The sequence below is a fragment of the Dendrobates tinctorius genome, unplaced genomic scaffold (assembly GCF_039654945.1).
Source record: "Dendrobates tinctorius isolate UK_male_01 unplaced genomic scaffold, ASM3965494v1 ptg000211l, whole genome shotgun sequence".
Classification (NCBI taxonomy): Eukaryota; Metazoa; Chordata; class Amphibia; order Anura; family Dendrobatidae; genus Dendrobates; species Dendrobates tinctorius.
In genome coordinates, this window is record NW_027361878.1 from 15,095,203 (window position 1) to 15,119,086 (window position 23,884).

Below are 23,884 nucleotides of genomic sequence, written 5' to 3' on the forward strand. Positions count from 1 at the left end.
TTTACTGCATTGCTATGAGCGCCGACCACAGGGTGGTGCTCATAGCAATCCAGCATCAACAACCATAGAGGTCTCAAGGAGACCTATGGTTGTTATGCTGACGAACCGATGACCCCCCAATCACGAGATGGAGGTCACCGGTGAACACATTTCCGGCCGCATGGCCGGGAGCACTTGTTAAATGCCGCTGTCAGAGTTTAACAGCGGCATTTAACTAGTAGATAACAGCGGGCGGATCGCGATTCCGCCCGCGGCTATTGTGGGCACATGTCAGATGTTCAAAATACCTGACATGTACCAGCTTGTATGTGTGCTCACCGCCGAAGCCCACATCAAAGCGGGAGTGCTGCCATCAGACGTACTATTACGTCCGATGACAGAAAGGGGTTAATGCTTCTTACCAGGTGCAAGTCAAAATGTCCTTGCGGGCTTGCTTCATTTGTGGCTCCATCTTGGAAAAGGGACCCCAGTCGGTCAATGAGTCCGAGGTCAAATTCAGACTTAAAGTCCTCCAGTTCCACTCTGATGTCAGCACTCACTTTCACGGCTTGTTTCTTACGGCTACTCTGAGAGGGAGAGGACATAAAGAAGCGAAGAAGAGAAAAGCAAGAGGTGAGAAATCGCTTTAGGGGAAAAAATACAAGGAAGAAATTCTACATAGTAAAAAGCTTCTCAATCTTGCAAAAGAAAAGTTATATCTGATAACAGAAACTAATAATACCATAGCCTTTAAAACTATGCAGAGATACAAGATGTGAAACTCACTCTGGATGGCGTCCTGTGAATCCGCTTATAATGTATTTGAGCACAGGGACGTGAAGAAGATGCTGGACTATTAAAAATCATGAGCTAAATATAAAAAAGGGAAAAATATTAAAATACAGGATGGGCATTGATACAAAAACAATTCACTCTTCAGTATTCATTAGAATGCAGGATATCAAAGATAAAAGTATAAACTGCTCCTAAATGCTAGCAAACAATGACAAAAGGGTAAAACAGTTTAAAAAAAGCCCTAACCCCTTAAAGGGAATATTCTCAAGATGTCTCTCGAGCAGCTTAGAGCTATGCAGTCTCCTTACTTCCTGGAATATAGCAGGGCAGGCTCTCCTCCTTGAATGACAGCTATGGTAAATAGAGCTGTAGTTTTAGTAGAACTAAAAGGCCTAGCACAAATTCTGCTGTAACATATTTAGTTCTCAGTGGTTTGTTCTAATGGTACCGTCACACTTAGCGATGCACCAGCGATCCCGACAACGATATGACCCGGTCAGGATCGCTGGTGCATCGCTAAGTGGTCGCTAGTGAGCTGCCAAACAGGCAGATCTCACCAGCGACATAGCAGCGGTTGGCGGTCGCTACTTACCTGTCAGACGCAGCGATGAAGACGTCCTCCCGCCCGCGTCCATGCTTTGCTCGTCTCCACAGCAGGAAGCCCAACAGGAAGCTGACGACGAGAAACGGCCCAGGCCGTTCTCACGCGATAAGCGATAATCAGCGGGGGAGCCGGTCGGAGGTATCACACATAGCGATATCGCTAGCAATATCGCTGCTGCGTCACCAAACCAGTGATGTTATAGCGATATCGTTTAGTGTGACGGGGCCTTTAGTCTACAAGGTTATCTCTATTTCCAAAAGGAACATAAGGCATTTGAACAAGCACAGGGTTCCACAGGGAGCAAAGAGCTGTGATTAGACCTGCTGGGCTCCGGATTTATAACTGCATCTCTTTAGAAGATGAGGGGGTGAGCAGTTACCTGCTGTATAGAAATCAATTGGCTGGAGAGAGGTGGATGGTACAGTATAAGTTAACCCCTCTCCTGGAATGTAACTTCTGTGCACTATAGGACTGCTTGGAAAGCAGCTGTACACCATAAAAGATAAAATCTCTCATTGAAGGAGAATGACAGCAGATAGAAAAAGCAAGTCAATTGCAAACTTGCTTATTATTGTGCTGTCTAACTAATTAAAGCAATCTAAGAAATTGAGACCATTTTAAGAACTCACAAATTTTTCGTTCTAGCGATTTTGTTTTTTCCTCCCTGTGTTCCTAGAACCAAAACTTTTACAGCCGTATAAGGGCTTGTTTCTTTTGCAGGACATTTCAAGTTTTGAATTACATCATTCATTTTACCATTCAATATACTGGAAAACGGGAAAAAAATCTTAATGCAATTAAATTCAAAAAACAAAACCCAGACTCCTGCAATTCTGCCATTTTTTATGGCATTCATTCTATGATAAAAATGACCTAAGAAAAATGATTTGGTACAATTACTGAATTAATTTTTGCAATACCAAATTTGTCCAGTTTTTTTTTTTTTTTTTTACAATTTTAGTATTGTCATCTTCTAAGTAAGACCTGTAATTTTTTTATTTTTTCCATTGATGAAGCTATGTGAGGGTATGGTTTTTGAGCCCTAAACTGCCTTTTTTTATTACGGTAATACCATTTTGGGGGGGTACATAATACATTTTGATTGCTTTCCATTACTTTGGTGGAAGTCCAGGGAACACAAAATTGTAATTCTCCTTTCACGATTGTTTTTTTTTTTTGCTTTTAACCTAGGGTTTAAATAACTATATTTTCATAGATTTTATTTTTTTTTTTTACAAGTTTTCTTATTTTTACATTATTTTTCCTCCTTTTTAGGGCATTTTGACCTGGGACTGTTAGATCACTTACATTATATATGGCAATACCACAGCAATGCAGAATATAGCGAAATCACAGTTACCCCTTGGAGCTCAGCATGTTTCTGAGGTTCATAAGAGGACCAAGATGGCAGCCACGACTATCAGCAGATCCCTGGTAACTCATCGGTTCCTGTGATCACATCACAGTGGGCCGATGGGAGCATCTGCTGCATATGAAGCGTGCTTAGCTCCTCAGCGACTTATGACAAACGTGTACATCACAGGTCATTTAGGACTTTTTGCAGTGGTACTTCACATCACTCAACTCTCCATATAAAATAAATGTTTCTTACATGTCCTAATAAGCTAAATTTTATTAAAAAAAAAAAAAACCTTATGATAATCTGGTCATGTTCTCTCTCAGAAAGTCAGAAAGATAACAAAGGTTTGGTAGGGGATTGGTACAACACTAATTGTGATTTCGTTAAACACTGTTTGAGCGAGGGGAGCTCTCTGACTATGAGGGAGGTGCTGGTCGTTGTTTTACTGAAGGCAGGGAAAGACCCCATGTCTCCAGATTCTTATCACCCTATTACGTTACTTAACACGGATATTAAAATTCTAGCTAAAATTGTTGCTTTGAGATTGAGTCATGTACTATCATCCTTAACACATCATGACCAAACTAGATTAACTCCAGGTAAAGTGATAGACCTGTCTAAAGAAAAGCGTTTTTAGTGCACGCTTAAAACTGTGGATATTGGGTATCAACTGAATTGTCCTGGTTAGTGCACTCCAAAGAATTGGGGCAGCACGCGAGAAGTCTTGGGGAGTGGGAGGGTCAAATAATTGAGGATACTAGTCTTCGGTCATTAACAGAACGGAGGGCACGAGTAGGGTGAAGGAATGAGGCAAAAGAGGAGATGTAGGGTGGTGCGGAACACAGATGAAATACGTTTCTCCTAGCATAAGAATTTGAACCAAAGTGGAAATATCACAACAGCTTCGTTTGCAAAGAGAGACTAGACTGGGGTGCCCCTTGTCGCTTCTGCTTTTTGCAGGGGCCATTGAGCCATATTATTGGGCGCATTAATCTCTTTAAAATGATATATTTGCCCAAATTCTTATTATTTATTTAATTCGTCCCCGGTTATGATTACTGGAAAATCAATGGACAGTTTGGCGAGTACCTTTCACTGACAAGAGGGGTCCCCTAAAAAAAAGAAGTTTATCTAGCTTGCAAGTGCCGAAATATCATGGAGGCTTAACAGCTCCTAACTTGTTCTTTTACTTCCTGGCCACTAAGTTAGTGTATGCCCATTGGTGGATAGATATTGACATGAGCAATGCAGCCTGCTAGCAGGAGCATTGATGGGCTCTTATGAAGGGTTGACTAACCTGCTCTATAGATATAATGCAGTCTCAGCATCTCCAATACCTCTAAACATAGCAGCTGGAGAGTGGGAAAATATATTGGGGGCTATTCCACATTTATATTCTGCATGATGTGGTCCTCTCGGCGAGGTATGTTGTCAAACTTGCCTTTCTCAGATAGCTACGAATTGCTTACCTATGATGATTTCCAGGCTAGATATGGGGTTCCTGATATCACCAAATTCCTATACAACTTTGTCATGCAAAGCGCACACACTTTGGGAAAGCGCCAGGGTCCCTAGGCTGTTCAAAATTGGAGGTGCTCTTAGGGATCTCTTATTTACCTAAACTCCCCACACAAGCATATTCTCTTCTCCAATCATCTGTTGTTGGGCTTTATGATAAGGCTTATGTGAAATGAGTGATGGATATATCAGACTTAACAGTGGAGGAATGGGGACAGGTGGAAGATACATTTTCCGTATATACTTGTGTATAAGCAGGGTTTTTCAGCACTTTTTTTGTGCTAAAAACGACCCCCCGCGGCTTATACACGAGTCAATTGTCCCAGAAAGCCGGCAGGGGAGGGGGAGCGGCTGAGCAGTGGGTGACAGAGGCAGGAGCTGGCTGCTGTGGCTACAGCCTGTGCCCGCTGCTAAGGAGAAATAAATATTCTTTTCTCTTATATTGCGCAGTGTGACAGCTGCAGCCGCCGGCTTCCAGAAGACATCATACTGACCCTCCAGCGTGCCCTGCATCTCGTTGGTGTCGGCTTCCAACAGCTCTTCCTGTGCTGAGCGATCACGTGGCGCCGCTCATTAAGGTAATGAATATGCATGAGTCTCCACTCCCATAGGCGTGGAGGGAATATTCTTTACCTTAAAGGGAACCTATCACCCCCCCGGGCGCTTTTAAGTAAAAGAGCCACCTTCAGCAGCACTAAGGCTGCACTCTGTGAAGGTGGCTCTTCTGTTTCTGACTCCCAGTAACGTCGACATATTAACCTTTATAAATAGGTCCCGCCTCCCATAGCCGTCTATCATACCCCTGTGCTGCCGTATGGGCCCCGCCTCCCATAGACGTCCATCATGCCCCTGTGCTGACGTCTAGGCCCCCCCTCCCATAGACGTCCATCATGCCCCTGCTCTGGCGCCTGTGCCCCGCCTCCTTCTGTCTCCTATGCCGGGGTCTCTTCTGTGAAAACAGTTCCCAGGCATGCGCAGTGCGCGCTGCCCGTGAACTGACATCAGGCGATCACGCCTGCGTGTTGTGGAGGCCCCAGATTCTCAGGCCTGCAGTGTTAATACATCATAACACACAGACTGCGGGGCAGGATCTGGGGCCTCCACAACACGCAGGAGTGATCGCCTGATGTCAATTCACGGGCAGCGCGCACTGCGCATGCCCGAGAACTGTTTTCACAGAAGAGACGCCGGCATAGGAGACAGAAGGAGGCGGGGCACAGATGGCAGAGCAGGCGCCGGCATAGGAGACAGGAGGCGGGGCACAGACGGCAGAGCAGGGGCATGATGGATGTCTATGGGAGGCGGGGCCCAGACGGCAGCACAGGGGCATGATGGATGTCTATGGGAGGCGGGGCCCATACGGCAGCACAAGGGCATGATGGACGGCAATGGGAGGCGGGGCCAAGACGCTGCAGATACATGATTGACGGCGGAAAGTCGGCTGCTTCAGGGGGACACACCATACCTATGGAACTGAATACAGGTATGAGGACCCATTTATAAAAGTTAATATGTCGGCGTTACTGGGGGTCAGAAACGGAAGAGCCACCTTCATAGAGTGCAGCCTTAGGCTGTGTGCACACGCTGCGGATTTTGCTGCGGTTCCGCAGCGGTTTTGGCCGCTACAATGATTCCCTATGGGAATCAAAAACCGCAGTGCAGACGGTGCGGAATTTTCCACGCGGATTATCTGCGGATTTCAATCCGCAGAAAGAATTGACATGTCAATTCTTTCTGCGGATTCCCCTGCGGTTTGCCAGATGAATCCGCACCTAATCCGCAGCGTGTGCACACAGCCTTAGTGCTGCTGAAGGTGGCTCTTTTACTTAGAAACGCCCACTGGGGGGCGCAACAGGTTCCCTTTAATGAGCGGTGCCACGTGATCGCTCAGCACAGGAAGAGCTGCTGGAAGCCGGCACCGAGATGCTGCACTGGCACGCTGGAGGGCGAGTAGGATGGGGTTTTTTTGTAATAGGAAGCATGCATACAAGGACGGGAGGTGGGGAGCCACGCATACCTGGACAGCTATGGGGGGGAGCCACGCACACCAGGACAGCGACGGGGGGAGCCACGCAAACGAGGACAGGATGGGGGGGGGGGGGGGAGCCACGCATACCAGGACAGGGACAAGGGGACAATTCATACCCGGCTTATTCTTGAGTCAATAAGCTTACCCAGTTTTCCGTTCCAAAATTAGGTGCCTCGGCTTATACTCGAGTATATACGGTAATTCCTCAGTGGTGAGTGCTAGAGACTGTTTGATCCAGACAAAATTTGTAAACAAAGTTTACTACACTCCGGAAAGGTTGACGTTGGGACGGCAAGTTTTGGTGGGCTCCTTTTTGCACTCAATTTGGTCCTGTCCAAAAATTCTTCCATTCTGGTCTGAACTTCTACTGTGAGCACTTTGAATTCCCTATGGTGCTGTCTAGTGATGAGCGAAAGTGCTGGGATAAGGTGTTATTTTCCATGCTCGTATGCTAACCGAGTGACTTTGGTGTGCTCAAATAATATGTTTGAGTCCCCGCAGCTGCAAGTCTTGCGGCTGATCAACAGCCGCAACACATGCAGGGATTTCATGTTTGTTAGACAATCACTGCACATGATGTGGCTGTCAAAATAGTGACGAGACATCCAGCCGCGGGGACCAGAACATATTATTCGAGCACGCCAAAGACACTCGTTTAGCACACGAGCATGGAAGACAACACCTTATCCGAGAACGTTCACAAATCACCAGTGTGGTGTGCATGCTGGGTATTATGGATAAGCTTTTTGATGGCTCCTACGATACTCTTCTTTTAGATTTCTGTGCTAGAAAACTAATTATAATGGCATGGAAATCTGCGGAAGTCTCCTTCCACTGGGTGCAATTAGTCAATAAATATATTCCACTATATGAAGTCCTGTATACAAATGTGCTTATAAGTGTGATAAGTAGAGATGAGCGAACATCGTCGGATCCCTCCTTATCCAAATAGCTATACCACCTTGTCTGCTACGTTGTTAACAGAATCGGTGTTCTCAAGTTACCCATACTGTTAAGAGTCGCACAAATTCACTGACTTTGTCACTAACCCCAGCAGGCCACGGGTATCATTAGAAATATTGGTCTTGTAGAAATTCTTGCTTTCCTCCATCCAGGGTAATATATCTTATCTGTTGCTCGGGTACGTTGGTAACATGGGCCTCTGTGATTTCAAATGCCAGGGCTGAGTTTCAGCCCCAGTCTGTACCTGCCGAAGAAGCTGCATCGGGAACCCGGCCCGGATATCTGGAGCGCTCAGCTGTTCGATGCCACAGCTGCATGTGTCACGGCTGTGTGACAGTCACAACACACACATACATGCATGGAGAGCCCAACAAACAGGCTATCCACGCATGTGCTGTGACTGTCACACAGCCGCAACACATGCAGCTGCAGCGTCGAACAGCTGATGATCGGGAGCGCTATCCGGATTCCCGATGCAGCTTCTCCGGTAAGCGCTATAGCTTGCCGAATAAGTAGGGAGTCAACGATGCTTGCTTATCTCTAGTGATAAGGCCTGGGGACGGTGGTTAAGCGGGAGTCACACATAGCAATCTCGCTAGCGATATCGCTGCTGAGTCACAACTTTTGTGACACAACAGCGATCTCACCAGCGAGATCGCTGTGTGTGACAGCGACCGGCCCCCCTGCCGGTATCGATGATCGCTGCAAGAAACCTCTGGACATGTTTTTCGTCGCTGGTCTCCCGCTGGCCAGCACGCATCGCTGCGTGTGACAGGCGGGAGACCAGCGATCAGCTGTAAAAAATAATAAAAAAAATATTGTTATTCTCACCTTCCGACGTCCCGCACAGCCATCCTGCCTCTCTCCACGCTCCCGGTCCCAGTGATCCTTTGCACGAATGACCGCGAGACGTCGCGCTGCTGCGAGACCGTGACATTCTCATGGTCATTCTCGCAAAGGATTACTGGGACCGGAGCGTGGAGAGAGGCAGGATGGCTGTGCGGGACGTCAGAAGGTGAGAATAACAATATTTTTTATTTTAATTCTATTTTTTTACAGGGATATGGCATCAGCGCTAACGAACACAGCAATGCTGGGCGCTCGGCGTCGCTGTGCTGATCGCTGGTGAAGCTGCCTGTTTGACAGCTCACCAGCGATCACATAGCGACTCACCAGCGATCCTGACACGTTGATATCTTTGTCGGGATCGCTGGTAAGTCGCTATGTGTGACTCCAGCTTTAGCAATAGCAGACAATGCACAGTAGGATTCCCAGTAGAGCCTTCTATATTCTGTGTATTTAGTTCTCTCAAATGTCTGCATAAGGTGATAATGACATTTCAGAGGAAGGGGGCGATGGGCATGGTGGACGGTATGATTGTGTGTGGTGTATGAGGTTGTATGTGTTGACTGTATGTACATATGACTCTTTAGTTGTTAAGATTTTCATTGCCTTTAAAAAAAAAAAAAAAATTCAGAAGAATCTTTGCAAGAGAGGATTCTAGTATCATGCAGTTGCCCAAGTTACTCCACACTCTCTTCTCCTTTTAAACCTCTGTTAGGAAATATGGTGGTCATCGTAACTGGAGATACCCATCAATAATATTGATATACCTTAGGGTGATGACAATTTTAAAAATTTTGCAAAACGAAAATGAAACCCCTTACATTGGAGGAACAATTGCATTCAAATGACATTAGTATCATCAAATTTGTAAAATATTCAAAAAAGTTCCCCCTCTTTTTCAAAAGATTTTTCGTCTTTTAATTTTAATCTTTAAAGAAAATATCTTTCTAAGTTGTAACAAAGTGGTATTTTATTCACATCTAGAACATTCTGGAATATTTTAAAATATTTTGGAACTTAGTATTATCTTTTCATTTTCAGTGCAAAGCTTCAAGTTTTACGATCAAGAAGTGCATTCAGAAAATGTCTTCTAGAAATTCCAGCAACAGTGTAAAAGCAAACAGGTCTATCTGGACGAGGAATCTGCCCTCCTATTGTCAAGATAAAAGATAATAATGCAAAATTGCATGTCCTTTTTTGGCGGAAAAATACCATTTTTGCCTTATTTCATTTGAATGAAAGGGGGAACTTTTTTTAAAAAACAAAAAAAATCAATACTTATTCTTAAATAACCCATAAAAGTTCCTCCATTGCACATGGTTTCATAAAAAATTTTTTTTTGTCATTACACTACCTTACACTCACACTCTGGTACAATACTGATAGTTGCTATACATACACTTCACTTACCTCAGTGTATTCTGGGATCGGATCCTTGTTGGACACGTGGCCTTCTTGCCAGAGACATTCCAAAATCTCCAGCTTTCCACAACTAAGGTCAATACTGCTTTGCTGTGTTCCTTTACCAGATCTCTGCTCACCGACTACCTGAACTGCAAGGGCCGAGATTCTGCCAGAGAAGGAAAATAACCATTAATAAATATAGTAATAACATCAGATCAGAGCATCCACATAATCCCTCCCCCACGCTAGGGTCGTTAATGTTGACTACAGAACTCAATATTTTTCCTCTTGTATCTAACAATGGCAGAACACTAGACATACTATTTAGTTTATACCTATATACATGACAAAGGATTTTTTTAACCACCCCCCCCCCCCCCAAAAAAAAAAAAAAAAAATCATCAGTAAAACGTAGTTTATGGGGTTGTAAAAAATGTCAACCACTACAGAGCTTAGAGAGGTTGCTCATAATAGTAAATTCAAATGTGTATTTATTTCATAGCTGCAATTCAGATATATATGTTTGGGTAAGGAAAAAAAGACCAAGACTAAAGCACACGTCCAGAAATAAAGGTTATCTCAGAATTCTTTTCTTTTTGTTTTCTTTTTGTTAAAGGGTTGTCAGACACAGAAATAAATGTCTCCTTGCAGCAGCTGCTTGAGAAGAATTGCGTCTTAGTTTGAAATTGGCCAGGACTGCTGCAGCATGTGACTGGCTGCAGTGGTCACGGGAATAGAAGAGCCCATCAGATATCACTCAGATCACAGGCTGCAGCAGTTCTGGTGACTTCCAAACGGAGCTGCCACAGACTTCTTTTGAGGCCTTCGCTGGATCCATGAGGGTGATCGAAGGAGAGCATGCCTCTAAAGACAGACATAGCATTGGCTCAGCCAAACATCCCAAGAGGTAAGGGGGCCACTTCTACCTCCAAAGCACGTGGAGTTTTACAATATGATGAGTTATTGGCAGGGCTGTGGAGTCGGTAAGCCAAACCTGCGACTCTGACTCCCACATATATTGCTTATATTTAAGTGAAAAATTTATTGTAGTACAATGTGAACATCAGACATTTAATCATTTCTATGATCCAATAATCAAGTTATTTAGATAGAACAGAATATATATTTATTGGAATACAACTTTAGAACACAAAAAACTGTAATAAATAGTAAATATGTAATACACTGTATAATATCGATTACATACATACGGTACAGACCAAAGTTTGGACACACCTCATTCAAAGAGTTTTCTTTATTTTCATGACTATGAAAATTATAGATTCACTCTGAAGGCAACAAAACTATGAATTAACACATGTGCAATTATATAATTAACAAAAAAAGAGTGAAACAACTGAAAATATGTCTTATTTTCTAGGTTCTTCAAAGTAGCCACCTTTTGCTTTGATTACTGCTTAGCACAATCTTGGCATTCTCTTGATGAGCTTCAAGAGGTAGTCACCGGAAATGGTCTTCCAACAGTCTTGAAGGAGTTGCCAGAGATGCGTAGCACTTGTTGGCCCTTTTGCCTTCACTCTGCGGTCCAGCTCACCCCAAACCATCTCTCTCTTTCTTGGTCAAGTAGACCTTACACAGCCTGGAGGTGTGTTTGAGGTCATTGTCCTGTTGAAAAATGATGGTCCAACTAAACACAAACCGGATGGAATAGCATGCCGCTTTAAGATGCTGTGGTAGCCATGCTGGTTCAGTATGCCTTCAATTTTGAATAAATCCCCAACAGTGTCACCAGCAAAGCACCCCCACACCATCTCACCTCCTCCTCCATGCTTCACGGTGGGAACCAGGCATGTAGAGTCCATCCGTTCACCTTTTCTGCGTCGCACAAAGACACGGTGGTTGGAACCAAAGATCTCAAATTTGGACTCATCAGACCAAAGCACAGATTTCCACTGGTCTAATGTCCATTCCTTGTGTCCTTTCGCCCAAACAAGTCTCTTCTACTTGTTGCCTGTCCTTAGCAGTGGTTTCCTAGCAGCTATTTTACCATGAAAGCGTGCTGCACAAAGTCTCCTCTTAACAGTTGTTGTAGAGATGTGTCTGCTGCTAGAACTCTGTGTGGCATTGACCTGGTCTCTAATCTGAGCTGCTGTTAACCTGTGATTTCTGAGGCAGGTGACTCGGATGAACTTATCCTCCGCAGCAGAGGTGACTCTTGGTCTTCCTTTCCTGGGGCGGTCCTCATGTGAGCCAGTTTCTTTGTAGCGCTTGATGTTTTTTGCCACTGCACTTGGGGACACTTTCAAAGTTTTCCCAATTTTTCGGACTGACTGACCTTCATTTCTTAAAGTAATGATGGCCACTCGTTTTTCTTTACTCAGCTGCTTTTTTCTTGCCATAATAAAATTCTAACAGTCTATTCAGTAGGACTATCACCTGTGTATCCACCAGACTTCTGCACAACAGAACTTATTAAACCTGACAGGGCACACCTGTGAAGTGAAAACCATTTCCGGTGACTACCTCTTGAAGCTCATCAAGAGAATGCCAAGAGTGTGCAAAGCAGAAATCAAAGCAAAAGGTGGCTACTTTGAAGAACCTAGAATATAAGACACACAGTATTTTCAGTTGCTTCACACTTTTTTGTTAATTATATAATTCCACATGTGTTAATTCATAGTTTTGATGCCTTCAGAGTGAATCTACAATTTTCATATTTTCATAGTCATGAAAATAAAGAAAACACTTTGATTGAGAAGGTGTGTCCAAACTTTTGGTCTGTACAGTGTGTGTGTGTGTATATATATATATATATATATATATATATATATATATATATATATATATATATATATATATATATATATATATACACACACACACACACACATACTATGACTTATCTCGGCTAAGATAAGGCCTAGATCCTCAGGCTACATTCACACTATGGGCATAGCCAGGATCAAACCTGGGGGGGGGGGCAGAACCTCATACTGTCCTGCAGAATTTCATACTGCACACCTCAGCTGCTGCAGAACCTCATACTGCACACCCCTACACTTGAAAATAAAGCCTGAACCTTAAGAAGATGTGGTGGTGAATGCAGTCTATTTATTCCAACTATCAATTGATGTTGATGTGTTACTGAAGACGAGCAATGCCTGTCCTGGGAGTCCTTTTGGGCAACTATGAGGTGTACCGTCATGACTGGTGCTAAAAAAAAAGGAGTGTTAGTCTGTGTGCTATCCGGCTTTCATTCTTTTTGGTACAGATATGATATGGATAGACAGATATGGATAAATGGATATATAGATAGAGCATATTTCTAATCTGCTTTTGCTATTGAAAACATTAGCTATGAGCTCAAAAACCTTTCAGGTGATACAGTTTTTTTAAAAAGCTGATGTGCTTTTGCAACTGAAAAACGTATACTCAAAAAACGCAGGAAAAATGCAGTGTGTGAATGTAGCCTTAGATCAGGAATAGAACAGTCATTTAGAGGACATTTCATAACTTTCCCAAATTCCTATGAAAAAATATTCAGCACATTCTGCACTGAACTACTGTACCCAATTCATTATATATTTTAGGAGTCGGAGTGGGTCCATTTTATACCGACTCAACTCCACCAAAATGAGCACCGACTCCGACTCCACAGCCCTGGTTATTGGACTGCATTGGACACATTTTTGTCACACAGGGACCCTCTACGGTCTGTTGTCTGCTTCTGCTGCCTTTGCTTGGTTTTAAAACCATTCTTGCCAAGAAAAAAAAAAAAAAATGATTCTCACGTCGGGCATCCCCTTTAATATCTATGAAATAGAAGAATTTTTGGTACTAACCGTAAAATCTCTTTCTTGGAGCCTTCATTGGGGGACACAGGTAACCATGGGTGTATGTTGCTGTCGCTGGGAGGCTGACACAAGGCAAAAAAAGGAAAAATAGCTCCTCCTCTGCAGTATACACACGACAGGCACAAAGTACCGCAGTTAGTGTTAAAGCAGTAGGAGAAGCAACCAAATCGCAACATATGTACCAACCCAAGAACAAAGGCACTTATGCCCAATAATGGTACAGACAATTAGGGAGGATGCTGTGTCCCCCAATGAAGGCTCCAAGAAAGATTTCACGGTGAGTACCAAAAAGTCTTCTTTCTTTATCGCTTCTTTGGGGGGACACAGGTAACCATGGGATGTCCTAAAGCAGTCCCAAAGGGTGGGAACAGAAAGAATGCAGGAAAAAACACACTTAGGTCGGCCAGTGCATAACCGCCACCTGCAGCACCTTTCCTTCCTAGGCCTGCATCGGACAAAACATGAGTATGAACTCCATAAAGGTGTGCAAAGATGACCAGGTCGCGGCCTTACAATCCGTAAAGGCGAGGCCTGGTGACAAACTGCCCAAGAAGGAGTTCTCAAGGGAATGGACCGGTGAGGGACATAGAGAAGGAAGGACAATGTCTGCATTAACGTGAAGTGAAAAGACCCCCTTAGGTACAAAGGAAGGAACAGGTCTGATAACTACCTTGTCCTGATGTAGAATCAGGAAAGGAGAACGGCAGGATATTGCCAACTCAGAAACTTCCCTGATGGCCGCAACGGCAACCAAGAAGAGAAAACGGAATGTCCTGAAGGTGCTCAAAAAAGAAGTGCGCTAGATTGCGCCAAGGACAAGGTTAAAGGGGTTGTCCAGGCTTTTCACATAATCTCAGTACATATCTGGGCTGCAGAATTATGACAATAAGTAATTTACTTTCTGTCACTAGTTTGCACGGTTTTCTAGATATTCTGAACAGAACGTCCAAGGGAGGGTGTGTTATGGCATTGAAATGAGAACTGGTCGTAACCTCCTACTCTACTCCAAACATGCCCTCTATAGCAACAACCCCACCCTCCATAGCTACAGGCCCTCCCCGTCCACATGAAGAAGCCCTCATCACACAGTAACAAATCCTCCTCCTGTAGCAGGAGATTATGTGAAAAGCCCGGACAACCCCTTTAAGATCCCATGGATCTTTAGAGGAGTGATAAGGAGGTGCCAGGTGGGCGATTCTTTGAAGAAAATTCTTTACCTGGGCACAAGACACCAGCTCTCGTTGGAAAATAATTGATAGAGTGGAAACTTGACCCTTAAGAGTACTGAGAGATAGACTCGCTTGTCGAAAAACCAAGGAAGGAAGGAAGGGAAAAGGACAGAAGAACCAAATAGTTGTCCTCACACCACCAGAAGAAGGTCTTCCAGTATCTGTGGTAGATACACGAGAATGCCGGTTTTCTCACCCAAATCATGGTCTGAACAACCTGATGGGAAAAAATAGCCTTACTCAGAACTAGGCCTCAACGGCCATGCCGTTAATCTTAGAGACTGTGAACTCTGGTGGAAGAGGGGTCCTTGCGGAAGAAGATCTGAACGGTCTGGAAGCCTCCAGGGAGCGTCCATGAGCATGTTCACCAGCTCCGGGTTCCAGGCCTGTCTTGGCCAGTTTGGAGCAATCAGGATTACTGGAATCCCTTCTGCCTTTAACTTTTTCAAGATTCTCAGAAACAAGGGGAGGGACGGAAAAAGAAAAGGCAGTTGGAAATGTAACCCAGGGAGTACCAGCAGAGCATCACAACCGATGGCCAGGGATCCCGGGACCTGGTTACGTACTGAGGAACCTTATGGTTCTTATGGTTCATCCGATACGCCATCAGGACAACATCCGGTGTGCCCATTTCTGGTATATCTGGTGAAAACGACGGGGCCGAATGACCACTTGCCCGATGCGGGACCCTGACGGCTCAGAGAATCGGGTGCCCAATATTCCACCCTCGGAATGTGCACGGATGATATGGTGGAAACGTGACGTTCTGCCTGTCGCAGAATCCTGATTACCTACCTGTACCATAACTTGTTTGCGGCTAGTCTTTCCTGGCTCATGAAAACCACGGCAGTGGCGTTGTCCGATTGTATGAGGAACGGCTGGCCTGCGAGGAGGGTCTGTCAGCAGCCAAGGGCAAAGAAAATTGCCCTGATCTCCAGGAGATTGATGGGGAGAGCGGCTTCTTGGGCGTTCCAGCGACCCTACGCTGATGAAGAAAGACCGCTCCCTACCCGAGAAGACTAGCGTCGGAAGTGATGACCTGCCATCAGAGGGAAGGAAGGACATGCCTCGTAGGACTGATGCTGATAGCGTCCGCCAAGTAAAGACTGCCTCGCCTTGAGAGGCAGAAGCACAGGTCGGTCTAGAGACACGGTCCTTTTGTCCCAAGCCGACAAGAGAGCCAGCTGAAGAGGACAGGTATGGAACTGGTCAAAAGGCACCAGTTCCTTGGTGGCAATTATCTTCCCCAGACTTATCATGCAGGATCGTAGGGGGAGATGAGCCGGTCGCTTTAGTTAGATGATTGCGGATCCCCTGAGAGAGGGATAACAAATTCTCCTTTGGAAGGGAGACGCGGGCTTGGGCCGTGTCGAACCTCATGCCCAGAAACACCATGTGCTAAGTTGGGGTCAGGGAGGACTTCTCTCTGCTGACAATCCAACCAAGGCAGACTAGAGTGTCCAAGGTGATCTGAAGACTCTGGTTGCAGTCTCGGCGGGACGGCTCCTTGATCAGAAGATCGTCCAAGTAAGGAATTCTTTGGAGCGAAGGATAGCCATAACCACTACCCTGACTTCCGAGAATACTCTGGTGTCGGAGACCAGGCCGAAGGGAAGAGTCAAGAACGGATAGTGATCCTCCTGGATTGCAAACCGTACGAATCTCTGATGCTGAATACAAACAGGAATGTGAAGAGAAGTATCCTGAATGTCTACAGAACAACAACTCTCCCAGTTCCATGGAGTTGATTACCGAACGTAGTGACTCCACCCTGAAAATACAGATCTGAACGTGACAGTTGAATCACTTGAGGTCCAAAAACGACCAGAGTGATCCATCTTTCTTCAGGACTAAGAAAAAAATTGTAGTAGAACCCTGAAACCCGTTCGTTCCAGGGAACAGGTACGATTACCCCTGTGCGTAATAGGGAAGGCCTGAGACGGATGTCTCGGAGGGCGAGACCAAAAGTAACGTCTTCCTGATGTTTCTCTCTGACCCAGGCGTCGTCAACCACCATATTTCCCGGAAGAGAAAACCGGCCTCCCACCCTGAAGAAATTCCTGGGTGGGGGGGGGGTGACCCGTTACGCCGATGTGAACCTGTCGGCAAGGAACCCTGAAGATTGGGCGGAAGTCCATGAAGCAGAGAAGGGCCGAGAAGAACGAAACTGAAGTGACCTCTTCTTATTAAAAAGATGCTCAGACTTTGACGGCATGGACAATCTGAGCTGCCAAATCTGCCATCTCGACCTGAGGAGCTGCCGGGTGAATACCCTGATGAAGCATTCTTGCCCAGACAGACAGGGAATTTGCCATGAAGGACATGGCAACAATGATTCATACAATTTATTAATGAAGTCACCAGGAATAGCAAAGAATGCAGTCTTACATGCCTCCCAGAGTTCATCTAGATTCTTTGGTTTTGTCTTCCAAGCTTCCCCTTTCATCCTACCCCAAACATGCTCAATGATGATCATGTTTGGTGACCGGGCTGGCCAGTCCTTGAGCACCTTGATCTTTTTTGCCTGGAGGAACTTTGTTGTAGAGATGGATGTATGAGATGGAGCAGCATCCTGCTGCAGAATTTGACCCCTTTAATGATTTGGAATATAAGAAGTAGCTAATACTTCTTGATATTTTAGGCTATTGATATTGCCTTCCACCTTGCAAATGTTTTGCACATCCCCATACTGAATGTAACCCCAGACCATGATCTTTCCACCACCAAATTTAACAGTTTTCTTGGTGTATTTTGGATCCATACGGGTTCCAGTAGGTCTCCTGCAGTAGTTGCGCCGGCTGTGGTGTATTTCTACTGAAGATTCATCAGAGAAATCCACCTTCTGCCACTTTCCCAGCGTCCATCTATTTAGCAGGCCGTGGGACTTTGCAAATGCCACAAGGTTTTTTATTTACCTTTTGTTTAGTGCTGGCTTCTGGGTACTGATTCGACCATGGAGGCAATTTCGAGACCGAATCCTACAAACTGTTCTAGTTGACACAGGGACTTGGAGGTGAAAAGGTCTGTTGGAGCTCTGCTGCAGTGGAAGAGGGGATTGCTTTGGATTTTCTAAGCAACAAAAGTTCCTCCTGAGCAGTTGTCTTGCGGGGTCTGCCGGACCTGGGCTTGTCAAACACATCTCCAGTCTCTTCAAATCTTTTTTTAATTCTTTGTACTTGACGCTGACACACATTAAAGGTGCCATCCACCTCTGCAATGGATCTGGTCTTCAGCCTCTTGATAATCCAGGCTTTGGTCGCAGGGTGGATTTTTGACATGTTGTCAGAGCTCAAGTTGCAGCTCAAGTGAAGGTCTGGGGTTCTATGTTTCTTTTTATACGCACCCACTATTTAACCAATTACTGAGGTGAGGATGTAAACTAGGATTGGGTGCATTATATGACCAGGCGACAAAACTTTTGTCTTGCCAAAATCTGACCATTCTGTGTCCATTAAATGATCAATATTTCTGCATTGATGCCAATTTATGTTCTTAACCTAAACCACATTTCGGAGGGTTTCAGCTTTCAAAAGAATAATTTATGCAACCAATGGATGAATTTAACATCAGGTTATAAGCTTTTATTTACATAACATGGATAAGCGACATAACTTCTGTCAGGGAGTGTAAGGTGGCCACAGAGATGCAGGCACAGCAGCACCCTCAGAAGCAGTAGGCGTGGCTAATGTGCTGACCGGTGAAAATGAAAGGTGAGAACCTACTGGCTGACATGCCAGGGGTGTGGCCAGCCCTGAGGATTTACTGGCCGGCAAAAGCTGAAAGTGCCCCTCCTATTGGATGACGTGCCAGGGGACATGACCAAGCCGCAGCAGGAGCTGCGATGGGAGGCGTGGCCTGGTCAGAGCAGGGACTCTCTGACCCAGCGAGGCCTCCTATTGGGCAAAAAAGAGCGCGAAAATGCAAGCGCTCGGCAGAGGGGGGCACGGCCAGTGTGCAAAAGAGCCAGGAGACGCGCGCCAAGATGGAAAATGGCTGCGGCTGATTTAAAGGCACTCGGTCCCTAAGGGACGAAAAATTAAAGGAGTCCACAGCCTGCGCTGCCAGGGAAGAAGGGGAATAGTGGAGAAGGGCCACGGCTGCTAAAAGCGCCCTGTCCCTGTTAAGGGACAGGAAAGTGATGGGTCCTGCTTGCGCCGCTGCGGGGGAGGATACATGCATACCTGGCAGGTGGGTCCAAGATTCCTCTTTACAGATGAGGATCACATCAGAGGATCCCTCGGGTGTGAGAGGCTCACTGGCATCGGGGATCCTCCTTCTTGCACCGTCTCCAGACAGTGCAGAAGACGGCATCAACCCCTTACAAGAAGGGGGGAGACCACCATCTTCCTCTCAGCCTTCTCTGAGGAGAGGGGTGAGGAAGGCAAAAGACAAAGACTGGCTATCGGGAATGATCCTGAAACACCCTTAAGGCTATGTGCCCACGTTGAGTGTTAAAACGCACACTGAAAACCGGACTCCTTCCCAGAAATCGCGCGTTTTTTTCCGCGCGATTTCACCGCGATTCTGTTCGCGATTTTTCTCAAGCACTTTCCAAGCGATTTGAAGCATCGCTTGGAAAGTGAGTGACAGGTTGGTCACACTCGTCAAACACTATGTTTGACAAGTGTGAGCAGCGTTTTACTATTGAGGCCGCCTATGCGGCATCAATAGTAAAAGAGAAAATGTTAAAAATGATTAAAAAAAATACAAAAATCAGGGTATATTTACCTTCCGACGTCCCGCGCTACCATCCCGGGCCTCAGCGTTCCCAGTAATGCCTTGCGAGACCTGTGATGACGTTGGTCTCGCGTTACTATAGCAATCTCGCGAGACCGCTAGTCACGCGAGACTACGTCATCACAGGACCTTGCCGCAAGGCATTACTGGGAACGCTTAGGCCGGGAATGCAGCGCGGGACGTCGGAAGGTAAATATACCCCGATTTTTTATTCTTTTTTTTTACAGGGGTATGGTACCCAGGGCCTGGAGGACAGTCTCCTCTCCTCCACACCGTGGGTACCATCCGCACATGAGGCGCTTAACTTCCCGCATGGTGGGCATAGCCACATGCGGGAAGTAAGCGATTCTCATGCATTCCTATGGGTGCGGAATCGCGGCAATTCTTTGCGATTCCGCACAAAAGAATGATCATGCTGCGATTTTTTCCGCGATGCGATTCCGCCGCGGAAAAAAGCGCAGCATTAGCACAGCATGTGCGGAATGCCATAGGAATGCATGGGGTGCGTTCTGTACACGATTTTTAAATGTTTTCGCAGCGTTTACGCGCCGAAAATCGCTGCAAAAACGCTTAAAAATCGCATCGTGGGCACACAGCCTAAGGGTGACAGAGGATAAAGTCCTGCCTGCGGGTCCGAGAGTGGGCGATGTGGTTGACGCCACACTGCTCATACATACGGGAAAATAGGGTGAGAATAGGGAAGATTAACCCCTTCCCGACCTTTGACGCTACGTAGGCGTCATGAAAGTCGGTGCCAATCCGACCCGGTTGTCACAGTGACATTGCCTCCCTCTAAGAGGTGAAGTCATGCTTGGAGGCAGAAAGGGGACCCCCATGCCAGGTAAGAGATTAAATCACAATTCCTGCTGCAGGTCAGAAAAGGGAGATGCCTTATAAATTCTGGCCAGCAGAGGGGGTTGGTGAGTCAGCTAGAAGTGAGCTGAGGGAGTTGTCATGGAAATGAGAGCAGCTGTGAGCAAATGACAAGACAGTTACACGTGAGGTAAAAAGATTTTTCTGGAAGATCCTGTCAGTTCAAGACAGGGAGCTGATCTGTGAAGAGGGAAAGGACACGAGCATAGGCAGAGAGGCTCTGGAGAAGCTAAAAACTGCATATAGCAGACCCCCAGAGCGAAGCGCTAATAGAGAAAAAAGGGACGCCAGAGTCTTTGGTGGTCAGGAGCTGTTGTCCTGATCGCCGAATCTGAAAGTACAGGGGACTGTAAGTTCCTGGGCAACATTGAACACCTGAGGGCACCGCAGCGGATAAGGAGCCTGGGGCTGACGGTGAAAAGGACGGTACCCGTGGAATAGGCTCACGCTGACAGCCGTACAGGTTAGTAAAAATCAGCACGCAATTGAGGGTCTCAGCTTAGTTACAAACAGCAGAGACCCGCACACAAAGCGCAGAAGGAAGGTCCTAAACCCCCACCTGGCAAGGTGGACCCCCTGAATGCCTCCAGGCGAGCCAGACTCATCCCATCACCTGTATGTGGTACTCCGGATTGCAACCAATTGCCAGTAAAAGGTAAAGAAACTGCACCTCTCTGTGTCCTCCTCATTTCTCTGCACCCCAACGTTCACAGCCATCTTCACTATTAAACATCTTTGCCCTGGGACTATTGCTCTACCTGTGGAGAGCCATTGTCACCTCAGCTGCGTCACACCAACGGTCCCAGGAGAACAACCCCGCAGCGTTGGTCACCTCTGATCAGAATACCACAGGTGGCGTCACGCATTTAATCATCTATAAACTTTATCTTCATTTTTACCACATCTAACAACATCACAAACAACTTTCCCCCTTTTCCCCCTCTAATTTGTTATTTAACGGACGCCCCAGGGCCACGGACCGGGTCACCGCCGCTGTGACACCGTCCCCCATTGAAGTCGACGGGCCCGGTCCCGAGTACCCCACGGCCCTGCCCGCGCCGCGCGCTCGGGACGCTCCAATAGCCCTCTTGCAGGTCGGGTAACCGGGGTCACTGAAAGGTCACCCGACCCGCAGATATAGGAGGCTTTTTGCTTCACCCCGGGGGGGGGGGGGCTTAACCCCCCCCATGGCTACGATCGTTCAAATTGGTTGTTAAAAGTGAAACAGCCAATCAGAGCGATAGTAATATTTTATCAATGAAATTTGCTGAAATATTTCAATCCAGCCATGGCAGATGCTGAGATAACATCGGTCATGGCTGGAGACACCAATCCGACCCCCCACGACTGACGAGGGAGATCGGCCCCGCCACTGAGTGACGGCGGCTATCTGCTGCTGCCGTCATCTTCTGCTCCCCCTCCTGTTATGAACGGGTCACCGAGGAGGATGGCAGAAACAGGCTAAACCACCAGGAAACCAAAAAGGTTGGTAACTAAGCAGATTGCAGACCCCTGATCCTATCCACACAACTAGCAGTAGCCGTGGAGCGTTCCTACGATGCCCAAGATGCCTCGGCACAGCTGGAGAACTAACTAATCCTAAAGCCAGAAAGGTGAAATCTAAACTGCCCCGGAGCAGATCCCCAAAGGAATAGACAGCCCCCAAACATATTGTCGGTGAGATAAGATGAGACACAAACACAGGCAGAGAACAGACTGAGCAAACGGTGGGGCCCAAGCTGTCTAGACAGGACAGGACAGAAAAGATACTGTCTGCAATCACGCACAAAACCCTAGAAAAATCCAACACATCTGATATACAAAAAAACCTGAGGCCACATGACCTCACCCCCGCTAGATCAGCACTCTGATATGAACTGGAAGCAAAGCAAGAGATACTAACATAAAAGGGGACTGAACAAACTGCCACAAGCAGGCAACATATGAGCGGGGCCCAGCGCTGCCCCCAGCAGGGAGTACGCTGAACCCTAGCAACAAAGCAGAAAGCAAAAAAAAGGCACAACCAAATTAGATGCAAAGGATTAGCAAAAAAGAATCACTTAACTGAACCATGCAGATCAGGCAGGAGACAGAAGAACTCCAAATGCACAAGGAGAAAATCACCAGCAAAAACCAAGGGCCACCTGCTCAATTATATGCTCCCAGCCAGTAATCCCAGGTTCCCAATTATCGTCGTCAGGTGGGAAACTTCCCTCAACCTGGCCAGCTCCACTACTCCCAGTAACCACCAGAGGGAGCAGGGGAGCTTCGGCTCAGAAGTCCGAGCAAGAGAGTTCACAACACCCTCTTCTCCACTCCCCCCGCCTTTCCGATCACCCCCCCCCCCCGGTACCGTCCGAGTCCCGCATCATGGGCGCCGCCAGATTCCATTCACTCATTTTGATCACTGTGATAGATGCTATCACAGTGATCAAAGTAAAAAAATAGTAAATCACCCCCCCACAGGTAGGGACAAATAATAAAATAAATAAAATATTTTTATTTTTCTATTAGGGTTAGAATTAGGGTTAGGGTGGAATTAGGGTTAGGGTTGGAATTAGGGTTGTGGTTAGGGTTGGGGGTATGCTGGGGTTAGGGTTATGGTTAGGGATGTGTTGGGGTTAGGGTTGTGGTTAGGGGTGTGTTAGAATTGAGGGGTTTCCACTGTTTAGGCAGATCAGGGGGTCTCCAAACGTGACATGGCACCACCACTGATTCCAGCCAATTTTGCATTCAAAAAGTCAAATGGTGCTCCCTCCCTTCCAAGCCCCGACGTGTGCCCAAACAGTGGTTTACCTCAACATATGGGGTATCAGCGTACTCAGGAAAAATTGCAAAACAACTTTGGGGGTCTAATTGATCCTGTTACCCTTGTGAAAATAAAAAATTGTGGGCTAAAAAAAATCATTTGAGGAAAAAAATGATTTTTTTATTTTCCCGGCTCTGCGTTATAAACTTCTGTGAAGCACTTGGGGGTTCAAAGTGCTCACCACACATCTAGATAAGTTCCTTAAGGGGTCTAGTTTCCAAAATGGTGTCACTGTTTAGGCACACAGGGGCTCTCCAAACGCGACATGGTGTCACCTAATTTCCATTCAAAGTCAAATGGCGCTCCTTCCCTTCTGAGCCCTGCCGTGCGCCCAAACAGTGGTTTATGACCACATATGAGGTATCGGTATACTTAAGAGAAATTGCCCAACAAATTGTAGGATCCATTTTATCCTGTTGCCTATGTGAAAATGAAAAAATTGATGCTAAAAGAAAATTTTTGTTGGAAAAATTAAAATGTCCATTTTTTCCTTCCAAGCTGCTTTAGTTCCTGTGAAGCACCTGAAGGGTTAATCTTCTTGAATGTGGTTTTGATCAGCTTGGGGGGTGCAGTTTTTAGAATGGTGTCACTTTTGGGTATTTTCTGCCATATAGACCCCTCAAAGTGACTTCAAATGTGAGGTAGTCCCTAAAAAAAAGGATTTGTAAATTTTGTTGTAAAAATGAGAAATCGCTGGTCAACTTTTAACCCTTATAACTTCCTAACAAAAAAAAATTATTATAAATAGTTATTTAGTAACTATTTTGTGTCATATAACTCTCTGGTGTAACAGAATAAAAATTCAAAATTTGCGAAATTTTCAAAATTTTCACCAAATTTCTGTTTTTTTCACAAATAAACGCAAAAATTATTGACCTAAATTTACCACTAACATGAAGCCCAATATGTCACGAAAAAACAAT

General features: G+C 45.9%; 1 protein-coding gene across 1 annotated transcript in view; it reads right to left on the bottom strand.

The window, feature by feature from the left end:
- The window catches only part of ATG2A (autophagy related 2A), a 212,600-nt gene that overhangs the window by 140,333 nt on the left and 48,383 nt on the right, over positions 1 to 23,884 (bottom strand). The window contains exons 12-14 of the mRNA XM_073554473.1: positions 9,505 to 9,664; positions 766 to 849; positions 402 to 566 (exon numbers count right to left, since the gene is read on the bottom strand). Of these exons, the coding sequence (XP_073410574.1) occupies positions 402 to 566; positions 766 to 849; positions 9,505 to 9,664 (409 nt within the window). The remainder of the gene's footprint in view (positions 1 to 401; positions 567 to 765; positions 850 to 9,504; positions 9,665 to 23,884) is intronic.